Source organism: Macrobrachium rosenbergii, chromosome 43 (assembly GCF_040412425.1).
Source record: "Macrobrachium rosenbergii isolate ZJJX-2024 chromosome 43, ASM4041242v1, whole genome shotgun sequence".
Taxonomy (NCBI): Eukaryota; Metazoa; Arthropoda; class Malacostraca; order Decapoda; family Palaemonidae; genus Macrobrachium; species Macrobrachium rosenbergii.
In genome coordinates this window covers 25,279,744-25,292,025 of record NC_089783.1, presented here as the reverse complement: position 1 = coordinate 25,292,025, position 12,282 = coordinate 25,279,744, and the positions used below count along the sequence as shown (strand labels likewise).

The window sequence follows — 12,282 nt, the reverse complement described above, 5'->3', positions numbered from 1 at the left end:
AAATTAAAAAAAAAAAAAAATTTATTGTCCATCACTAAGTATCATGGTGGCCTGGTACACAATACTGTACAGGTAACAGTAGTGAGCATAAGTTTGTGCTAAACCATACCCTATCTCTAACTCCAGGAAACTGGTAGTCTAGAGCTAAAAAAAATCAGTAGTTTAGTACCTGCCACAGATATCCTCAACAGTAATACAAAAGCCTTTTTTGAATGACAGTAATGTGTGCTGTGATCATTGTGAATTATGAGAAATCAAAACAGGTTATCAACATACAACTCACAGATTAGTCTTAACAAGTAATCAAGGGTAGCTATTGTGAAGGGAATACCAGTAACTGTTACTGGAGTGCAGGCAAGTCACTTGGGTAGTGAGAAGCCAAACATCATAAACTGTGTGGTTGAACAGACTTGGAGTACATTACAAGTGTTGCAAAACTCTTGAAAATGCATCTGGAAAATATTTTTATGACAAATGTAATATGTAGCCAGAATTGTCGTGGGACAATGGTGGTGTAATAATCTATTAACCAGTTTTTGATGTTATGTATTTTGTATTGAAGTGTAACATCGTGTTAAAATGTTTATAAAATCATATCCTGGTATGCTGTTAGAGCATTACATGTGTGTGTGTGTGTGTGTGTGTGTGTGTGTGTGTGTGTGTGTGTGTGTGTGTGTGTGTGTGTGTGTGTGTGTGTGTGTGTGTGTGTGTGTGTGTGTGTGTGTGTGTGTGTGTGTGTGTGTGTGTGTGTGTGTGTGTGATGAGTTGTATCCGCACCTGAAGGTTAAAATTGGTACTGTCTGTTAGTATGTCAATGCTAATTCAGGTGTAGTTGATGTGCTCATATTCTTTGATCTTTTGAGGGAATAGTCTCAGACAATCTTCTGAAGTTGTAATAAAGGATTATCAACCAACCAATTAAGTTTAAATGATGATTTTCAATGCCATTACTCATGCACCTCATTCTCAAGCTATTATGGTACATAATACTGCTTTCACTTTACTCTCCCTAGATTTGATGTCTGCATTTAAAACTGAAGGTTGAGTGCTCTTAAAAGCTTTAACCCATTGATCCCTATTCCAAATCTACAAACATTTACATTTTCCCTGACTGCTTTGTAAGTTCTTCAGTACATTGTACTTGACATCATGTACAAAATTCTAGTAGTTCATTGTGATTTACTGAACTAAATAAATCAATCACCAAACTCTTCACATCAATAAAATACTCAGTATAAAAAAATATTGTACATAACCTTACTTTCACAAAATTTCCCAATAATATCTTATTATGCTACAACTATTTACAAAACCAGTTCAAGGAGCTAGGCGTTCATAAAACCATCCATCTTCTCCTTGTTTGGTTAACTGTTCATCTAGCACTTCATCAGGTAGTGGCTTCCTAAAACGGATCCTATCATGGATGCGTGTGGTCTGTCCCTGCCAGAATTCAATTACCTCAGGGACTACACGAAAACCACCCCTAGAAAAAATAAGAGTTAATAATACCTAAACACACATCATTTCCAAAGCTGACAACTGTAAGCCTTAAATTCCTCATGTACATTGGATCTGATCAAATTCTCATCCAGTTTTAGAACTTTCTGGAGAGAAAGAACCAATGATATAAAAATTCATAAAGCTCATTAATATAAAACATAAAAGCAGATGTCATGCCAACTGATGAGAAATCAGAAATAAATCTTAAGGGCAAACTTGTGAGGCAGAAACCTTTACTATATGCAAAACAGCACATTGCTAATTCTAGTGTGTTTTCACAATTCTTATAAAATGTTTGTACTTTAAGTCATAATGAACTTTCACCACAGGATAATATTTGCAAAAAATACACTTTCACATTATGCAGTCCTTTTCAGGTGTACAGCCTTGTACAGATGGACTCCAACTATAAACTGCATAACCCTTTTTGCCACTTTTAAGGGTCTTGGCTAAACTTTTAAATATCCATGTATTTCCACAGCATGTTCATGTCTCTCATAGATATAATCCTCAAAGTAAGGAAAAAGAACATTCGTTCCATCAAATAAAATTTTCTTCTTATGAACCACTGAGGAATAAAAAATTAGCAGTTGAGGAAATGGGCAGTCTAACCTTATTACAGTATCCTTATATAATCTTTTAGGATGGTATAAGTAGAGCTAGTTATAAAGTACTGATATGACCATAAAATTTCATTCCATCCTATGGACATACCACGACATGTTCTTGTAACTGATAACCTTAATTACTGTAAAAAATATCTACCTTTTTCAAGTGAGCTTACACTTCATTTTGAAGTCCTCTCCTCAGTGCTATTACCATTACTGATTTCTTATAAACTCCTACTAAGTATTTCATAGATTAATCAAGTCCTATAAACAGATCTAATTAACAAGATTTTCAATTTACAATTTAAATTATTATGGTCCCTCTAAGCAGTGAAAGACTTTCACTCATACAGTATGAAATTGATAACATTTCTGTTCAAAACCTGTTGCAGGGTCACCCAAAATTTCATACTGTATTCCACTAAACTTGAGTGCTTACCATGTTTCTGGTTTGGGAATGATCTTTTTGTCATCACTATATTCTTCTAACAAATCTTGCTCTTTCTCTGTTAAAATGTGACGGCCTTCAATAACCTGTAAATATATAAGGATTATTCAATAAATAATACTTAAGGGGAAACAATACTGATATTGAAACTTCAAAGCTCAGTAATTATGCTTGCTACAAAGATCCTACAGAAAACTGAGTTGCCAAGGTCAAACTTTGTGAAATGGAAACAAAAGTAAACAAACTACTGAAAATTATGTAAGTGTTAACAATTTAGAACATGAATTACGATCAAGTTAATTTTGCTTTCTATAGAAATAAAAAGCCACCCATTTCACCACTGCCTGGCTTGATTGATGATTATCATGAGACTGGACAGTATTGAAATGCAGCATCAGAATGGCAATTATACAAATAAACCAAAATCAAAATATAGTGAAACATGTTTATCAGACTGGTAAAATTTTGTAGTGAACAATAAAAGCCATAGGAAAGACAAGCAAAATTATAAAACAGAATTTTAAGTAGAGTACAAAAACTTATAAAGCCTACAACAGTATAAGGGTCAATTTATTAAAATAAACTATAGAACTTGAAGTATATATATAAAATTCAAATTTACATGTTCATTATGAATCTATGAAGCCAGGACTTCAGGCTAGGTAGTGCCTTAAGGCCTTCATTGAACTCCTTTCACCACCCTACACACTGATACTGGTTGTGTCAGCTTCTCACATTTAGAGGGGGTTGACAGAACAACAGAAAAGGAAGGATAATGAAGGATACAAGTACTGCTAATAAATACTGGCAAAGTAGAAAGTATGGCTAAGAGTAAATACAGTAAATATATGAAAAGTAGAAATAAACATGAAATATGAATTTAAATATTTATTGAAAATATACAAAAATTAATAATCTTCCCTTTGTTCATGGAATTTAGGGATGACATAATATAATAACAGTAGACGATATGACTAAATAACTGGCTTTGCCTACTGGCATGATAATAAACTGATTTTGAGTCTTTATTAACCCTTAAACGCCGAAGCTCTATTTACACAAACGTCTCCTGTATGTATGTAGCGTCGGGGAGCTAGCGCTGAAGCGGAAAAAAGTTTTTTAAAAAATCACAGCACGCTTTAGTTTTTAAGATTAAAGAATTCATTTTTGGCTCTTTTTTCTCATTGCCTGAAGTTTAGTATGCAACCATCAGAAATGAAAAAAATATCATTATCATATATAAATATTGAATATATGACAGCGAAAAAAAACTTGTGTATAATTGTATACAAAATCGCTGTAAGCAAAACGGTTAAAGCTAATGAGTTAATTTTTTTTAGTTGTATTGTACACTAAATTGCAATGATTTTGGTATATAACAGATTGTAAAACGATTAAAGCAACACAGAGAAAATATTATCACAAAATGATGCATGAATTCGTAATGTGCGGACGTAAAAAAAAGTTTTTTTAAAAAATTCACCATAAATCGAAATATTGTGCTAGAGACTCTCCAATTGTTTCAAAATGAAGGAAATTGATTGAATATTACTAGACTGTAAGTTTTTAGCTTACAATTGCATTTTTTACCATTGCATTTTTTTTACCGATCGATTAAAGTTAAAGTTGACCGAAGGTTGATTTTTTTCTATTTATCGTTATTTATATGAAAATATTTCAAAAATGGTAAAAGCTAAAAGCATGATTTATTTTTTGTTGTATTCTACATGAAATTGCGCACATTTTGATGTATAACAATTTATGTAACGAATAATATAAAACGGCGAAAAAAATTACGACATGGTGACTCAAGAAATGCTAGAATTTTTTATGGAGCTTAAGGAAAAAGTTTTTAAAAAATTCACCATAAATCGAAATATTGTGCTGAGACTTTCCATTTGTTACAGAATAAAGGTAAATGATTGATTCTTACTAGAAGGTAAGAATTTTGGCTTACGATTGCGTTTTTCGAGCATTTCGGTCGAGTCAAAATTGACCGAATGTTAAAATTTTGTCAGTTATCGTGATTTAAATGAAAATATTTCAAAACTGTTAAAAGCTAAAAGAATGATTTATTTTTTGTTGTATTCTACATGAAATTGCGCACATTTCGATGTATAATATTTTATGTAACGAATAATATAAAACGGCGAAAAAATTACGACAAGGTGACTCAAGAAATGCCAGGATTTTCAGCGAAGGAAAAAGTTTTTTTCAAAAATTTATGGATGCCCCTCAGAACACCCCGATGCTTCCTAGGGGTCGTAAAAGGCACGGGATGTGGTCCTTGGTCCCCTTTGGTCACACGTGGCCGCACAACACGGCGTTGAGAAGCTGGGTCATCTTGGGTGCTCTGTCCCTCTCCAGCATCCCAGTCTAAAACTCGTCTCACACGCTCACTACCGACAGGCAGTATGCGCCTTTCACGGTCCTGATGACGTTGGGACATCTCTGCAAACGTCCTGTTGCCTCACAAATACGCAAACACTCGCCAAAGTTCTGCAAAACACGGATGCGTCAAAAAATCGCTCTCCGACGATGCGCCGCTGATGCTTTCTGGTACGGGAAGGAGGAAATGTGCGCATGCACGTCTGGGTGACGCTTATAAACAAAACAACAGCTTGATCCGTGAACTCCCAGCATCCCTCAAGGCGCGTGATTTAAAACCTTTCGCAAATATTTAAAAAAACCATTTTTAGTCGACGTATGGTACGTCCACTTGACACCCAACAGACAATTTTAGTCGACGTATGGTACGTCCAGTAGGCGTTTAAGGGTTAATAAATAAAAGGACCATATTTTGCAAAGAAAGCATCTTTAGAAAATACTACAGTACCTTGTATGAAAAGAAGAGAGAAGAAAATTTAAAAAAATTACAATGAATTCCAAATTAGTAATTCATATAATGTACGGTGCTTTATAACAAGAGTGATACCTTCAAAACCTTCTGAGGGCCAATCCTTCTTGTGGAGAGTGTCTCAGGGCAAATCAGGGTACTTACCAGATTTATAGAACTGAAGTTTGCTGCTTTTAAGGAAATATGTTATTTAAATAGGTCTGGCCTTATGGAAAATTCATTTTAATTTACATACAGTAACACTAATGACAACATATGTGAACAATCCTTACCCCTACTGCACACCTATATGGGTGATAGATGTGCTCGCACACTATAAATTTGTGCCCTAGGAATACATAAACTTATGACAAGAATTACTTACGGGTGGTACCCCTCTCTGATCTTAAATTTTCAGCTCCCTTATGGCCAAAAAAAGAAACAATTATAGAAAAGACAGAAAACAACTAGAATATCACTTCTTAAACCCAGTTAACCCAGGGGCAGAAAGGTAAAAAAAAATACAAAATTTTAAAAGCAATGTATATTTTTCCTAGGATAAAAACAATAGCTTTCATAAATAGAATTCCTCACACGAAGCCACTTCGGCTGTCACTGACTAGAAAACCTATTTGGTAGGCCCATGTGTTGTGTCCTGAGGCAGCTGGCCTACCTCGTCCATTGTATGAACCTGCCACTCACAACCGCTCAACTCCATAGAACAAGAGATCAGAACTGTGAGGGGCAGCAGAGGAGGGTAAATTCCTTTATGAAAACTACGGTTTGCATCCTAAGAAAAATACATATTTTCAAAATTTGGTGTTTGTTCCTAAGGGAATGTAAACCTACACTTTCATAAATGGAGCCTCACTATTAGGAGGGAAGCCAATCTTCCCTCCTGCTAGAGCAACTGTGCAGGCTATAGTTAAAACTCCTAAAGGTGAGAGTCATGACCCTCTGGGTTCGAATCCCCAAGAAAGACTTATAACTTCTCAAGAGTAAAAAAGATCTCCTTCAAAAAGGAGAGACCTACTCCTAGAATCCAACCATGGTTGAAGGTTGACCCTGCCATCCAAAGCCTAGAGCAGAAAGGATATCACGGCAAAGGTAGGAGATAAAAATGCTGATACCTGCTGTTATTATTATTATTATTATTATTAAAATGGTTTAACCAGACTACTGAGCTGATTAATGGCTCTCATAGGGCTGGCCCGAAGGATTAGCTTGAAATGGAGTACTGTGCCAGGTCTAGGCCATACGCCAAGCACTGGGACTAAATGATGAATGGAAATGAAATAAAAATGCAAAAAGGCACTGGAACACACATACACATTAAATATATTTACTCATGTTTCCATCTGCCCAATTAAAAAAAAAGTACAGTAATGATAAAAATCAGAATAAGTCAAGATTTATATAACTCATATTTTTTCTTTTTTATTCATTAAATGCCCTACAGACTTTTGTATTTTCATTAATTACTTTTTATAACTTTTCAATTAAATTACAGCTGCTTATGAATATTAAAATTGGAACAACTGAAAAAGTATTTTCTGACAAAATTTCACCGACAGATCTTGTATTTCCGAAACTTGACAACCGTTGTTGGTTATATTTTGGACATTCACACAACACATGTTTAACTGTTATGATCACTTTGCACTCTGAGCATTTGGGAGCAAGGTTATCTAGGTTGTTTGTCAAGCCCGATGAGTATGGCCTATTCAGAGACATGTCAGAATTACTTGCATGTCTCTCTCTCTCAGGTATGATGAACTCCATTTCTAACGCTAGGTTTTATTTGTTTTAATTTATTATTTTCACGTTCTTCATTCCATATATTTTGCCACTTACTTATAATACCTATTTTCATGTGTTACATAATCATTAATAGGGATACAGTATTTACATTTGATCTTGTCATATGGGTTGCTTCTTTGGCTACTTTATCAGCCTCTCCATTTCCCTTAATCCCTATATGGACAGGGATCCAACATATTTCTATAAAATTTTCCCATTATTATAGAACTTATGGAGTAATAACTTAATTTGTTGCACAATGTACAACTTAAGGAGTAATAACTTAATTTTTTGTACAGTGCTCCTCCACTTTTTTGCAGGGATAGGTTCCAGAACCCACCACCGAAGTGCAAAATCCCCTCTAAAACTGCTTATAACTGCCTAATACCCTTTACCCCTTAAACTAAAATGCTTATAACTGTCTACTTTAACAGTTCACTGCCTAATTTAGTAGTTCAAACAAAAATATACCTTAAATTATCATACTAACACAATCTTTTCTCAATTCACACAAAAATACACCCCAAACTATCATCCCAAAACATCCTAAGTCATCTTAGATTAGAACCCTTTTACAACTGTTACTCTTATGTATATACGCCCCCTAAAATGCTTATAACAATGATTTACTAATTTTAAAATATTAATAACGATGTCAATATCTATAAAATGTTTAATACAAACCTTTAATACAAATGAAATAAATCTCTTACAGAGCGTTTGACAACTAATCAAGTTACCCCTGTACACACAAACAGCTGTTTTCTCTCATAGTATTGGGGTCGTCCCGCTTTCTTTATATATTGGTGAAAACAATTAAAATTATCACTGATTCACTAATTACTGTATTTTTTCATATTGTGTTCATGACTAAATACAGATTTTTATGATAAAAATAATTGCAGTGTACTTATAATGCAGTAAATGTATCTATTAAGCTCATTCCAAGTTGGGCCCCAGACTGAGCATAACAAGTGTATGCTCTCTCTCTCTTTTTTTAAGGGTAATGTAAGATGTATTTAAAATGATATTACCGTAAAGTGTTTTTGGATGATAGAGCATATTGTACAATATTTAAAATATTTGCTAATTATTTTCATTTTATTTTTCATTCTGCTTTTACTGGAAAATAAAATTAAAATAATTAGCAAATATTTTAAATACTGTACAATATGCTCTAACATCCAAAAAGACTTTACAGTAATATCATTTCAAATACAATTTACATTACCCTGAGAGAGAGAGAGAGAGAGAGAGAGAGAGAGAGAGAGAGAGAGAGAGTTATGCTCAGTCTGGGGCCCAACCTGGAATGAGCTTAATAGATACATTTACTACATTGTAAGTGCACTGTAAATTATTTTTATCATAAAAATCAGTATTTAGTTACATAATAAGAAAAAATAAAGTAATTAGTGAATAAACAGTGTTGCTCTATGAAAAAAAGCAAATTAGTGACAAGGTCAGAGATACGGTCCATAGAAAAAATCTGCAAATCGGTGAAAGTTCCCGCAGAAAAGTGAAAGATATGTTTCACAAAAATCCACAACAAAATGAAGTGAGGAAACGTGAAGCGTGAAAAGTGGGGTAGCACTGTACAATGTTAGTTTTAGGTTTGTAATTTTGAATGGCTTTGTAACTTTGAATAAGGCTTCTTCAATTATTCTTATGGCTGATGCTATTGCACACAACTCAACTACACATACTGAGGCATTATCAGGTAAAGCAGGGTAGACTCAACTGTTCCCTGTACTTGAGAATGTACCAATGTTACCACTATCTACTGTATACAGTAAAAGAAAACGGTAAGGCTTGAATACAGTACTGTATGAAAGAAAATGTATGTGCCTGAATATAAGGGAAAGTTGATGAGTTTTCACCTTGCTAAGAGTAACAGTTGTAGGAATGTTCACGCATAGCTGTAAGCCATATATTTTTAAGGGTAATAATGTTGTAAGATGACTTTGAAATATTAAAAGTGTTTTAGGATGATAGTTTTAAGGTACATTTGGTGTTTGAACTATTAAAATCGGCAGTTATAAGCATTTTTAGGAAGGGTCTCAAGTATTTGCAGATTTCAGCTATTTGCAGTCATTGTGGTCCCTAACCCCTGCGAATACTGGGGGGAAACTGACTACATATCTAGGGAGTACTGTAAATGAGAACTCAGTACAGTATGTTAAAATGGTCTGTAATGAAAAGCTTAACACACATTACTTCATACATGAATAATTATAACCTTATACCTCACTTTTGACTGCAGTGCTCCCCTATTTTTATGCGGGAATAAGTTCCAGAGCCTCCCACGGAAATGCAAATCCGTGGAAATGTAAAATTTCCCGCTGAAAATGCTTACAACTGCCAAATACCTTGTACCCCTTTAACTAAAATGATTACAACTGCCTATTTTAACATTTCACTGCTTAATATACCTTAAATGCAAAAATATACCTTAAATTATCATACTAAAACTATTTAATATTTCAATAGTTTTAGTATGATAATTTAAGGTATATTTTTGCATTTAGGGTATATTAAGCAGTGAAATGTTAAAATAGGCAGTTGTAATCATTTTAATTAAAGGGGTACAAGGTATTTGGCAGTTGTAAGCATTTTTAGAGGGAAATTTTACATTTCCGCGGGAGGCTCTGGAACCTATTCCCGCATAAAAATAGGGGAGCACTGCAGTCAAGAGTGAGGTATAAGGTTATAATTATTCATGTATGAAGTAATGTGTGTTAAGCTTTTCATTACAGACCGTTTTAACATACTGTACTGAGTTCTCATTTACAGTACTCCCTAGATATGTAGTCAGTTGCCCCCCAAAATACACACCAAAGCTATCATCCCAAAAACCCAAAGTAACCTAACATTACAGTACTCTCCTACTGCTGTTACTCTTAAATAGGCTATATGCACCCCTAAAATGCTTTTAACTGCCTATTTTAACAGTTCATCACCAAACTTGACAGTTCAAACAAAAATATACCTCAAATTATCATCCCAGAACACCCTAATGTCATTTCAAAGTCATGTTGCAAAATTAAGTACACCAGCCTAAAATTGTTACTCTCAAGTATCCCCTATCATTCAAACACATTTTCTTTGGCCTACATAACTTTGTGCATTGTTCTGTGCATACTATGATATTTTCCTGTGTTGTAAGATGATTTTGAAATATTTACTGTATATGTATTTTTGGATACTGTAGTACTAGCACTGTATAGGGCATCCAAAATACGTGGGTAGCTTAGAACGATGGGATACATACCTCCAAACAGAATGCTAGGTTTGTTATGTCATGTTAATATTTTCATGATTACGTACAAAATACATATATGATAAAAAAAGATTTATTACAGTAAGTTCTTGGTTTACATCGCTTTGTGATTAGCCCTCACAATCTCCCATGAATTTATTAAAGTATACTTGTGCCATCATCTTCTCTCTCTCTCTCTCTCTTGTATACATATACTGAGAAAACACAGCAAAATATCTATGACACGTTATTTCACTTACAGAATCCATTTATACTGTAATGATCTAATCACCATAAAAATATTTAAAATCTGAATTTCATCCGTAGGCTACAGTAGCAATTTTTCTGTGATGACATAATCTCTTCTTTCTCTCTCTCTCTCTCTCTCTCTCTCTCTCTCTCTCTCTCTCTCTCTCTCTCTCTCTCTCTCTCTCTCTCTCTCTCTCTTTTGTATATCAGTACTGTACTGTACATATTCTTTTATGAAAATAATATCAATTACTGTACCATAAGCTTAAAAAAACATGAAAATACCGGCAGTCCCCGGTTAACAGCGGGCTCGGTTAATGACAATCTGGTTTTATGGGGCTTGTCTAGTGATGAAAATCGGCAATTTTTAGGACCGAAAACCACCGATTTCAGCTATTCAGTGCCGATAATTGGGTATTAGCGCCAACACATACCTAACAGAGGTGCCAATAACCGAAAATCGGCACTTTTCGGCGCCGATAAGCCCAAAAATCGCTGAAAAAGCGCCAGAAATTGCCGATTTTCAGTTATTATCATACCCACCGAACGGAACCACCGCCGATAACTGAGGACTGCCTGTAAAAACATCCAGCAAGTTCACGACAGATTGATGTAGGTAGCATTGTCATATTTTTTACTTTATCTGATTTATTGTACCATATTTTATTACAAGTTTAATTGACTAAGATTATCACACATGTTATAACAGTACACAAGAGAATATTTTATCACTGTTGATGTTTCATCTCTGATCACAGTAAAAATATTTAAAATCCAAATTTCATACATAGGCAACTCTCAACATTCTCATCCCAGCCAAAGTTTAAAAGCCTCTGAATTCTCCTCCCCAGCAAGTTAGTGAGCTTCGATAAGCACATCAGTTCTCTCTTTCTCTCTCTCAAACAATATACATATTACTTTAATGGAAAAAAACAGGAAAATATCAATGAAATGTCATTTCACTTACAGAATCTGTTTATAATGTGCTTAGACTTCGATGTAGAAACCAGTTTCTCTCTCTCTCTCTCTCTCTCTCTCTCTCTCTCTCTCTCACAGTACAGGCAGTCCCCGGTTAACGGCGGGCTCAGTTAACCGTGATCCGGTTTTATGGTGCTTGTCTAGCGACAAAATCGGCAATTTTCGGCGCTGAAAATTGCCGGTTTCCGCTTATCAGCGGCGATAATTGGGTATTGACGCCGATACATACCTAATAGAGGCGCTGATAACCGAAAATCGGCGCTTTTCGGCGCCGATAACCCCTGAAAATTGCTGAAAAAGCACCGAAATCGCTGATTTTCGGTTAGCGGCGATTATCAGTTATCATCACACCCTCAGAAACGGAACCCAGCCGATAACCGGGGACTGCCTGTATAATATCCTTAATAAAAAAAAAAACAACAAAATATAAATGAAACATTATTTCATTTACAGAATCCATTTACTGTATACTGTGCTTAGACTTCGATCTAAAATCCACAGTTCTCTCTCTCTCTCTGTATACATATACTTTAATGAAAAAATACAGTAATTAGTGAGTAAATAGTGTTGCTCTATGAAAAAAGGCTAAGTAGTGATCATTTTTGAG

The 12,282-nt window shown here is 34.6% G+C and overlaps 1 protein-coding gene across 4 annotated transcripts in view; it reads right to left on the bottom strand.

The window, feature by feature from the left end:
- Positions 1-762: 762 nt before the first annotated feature.
- Positions 763-12,282, bottom strand: part of LOC136828671 (pyridoxine/pyridoxamine 5'-phosphate oxidase-like) — a 50,384-nt gene continuing 38,864 nt past the window's right edge. For all 4 annotated transcript variants that reach the window (XM_067086763.1, XM_067086765.1, XM_067086762.1 and 1 more), the window contains 2 exons: positions 2,548-2,642; positions 763-1,483 (listed from right to left, as the gene is read on the bottom strand). In XM_067086763.1, the coding sequence (XP_066942864.1) occupies positions 1,318-1,483; positions 2,548-2,642 (261 nt within the window). In that variant the 3' untranslated portion in view covers positions 763-1,317. The remainder of the gene's footprint in view (positions 1,484-2,547; positions 2,643-12,282) is intronic.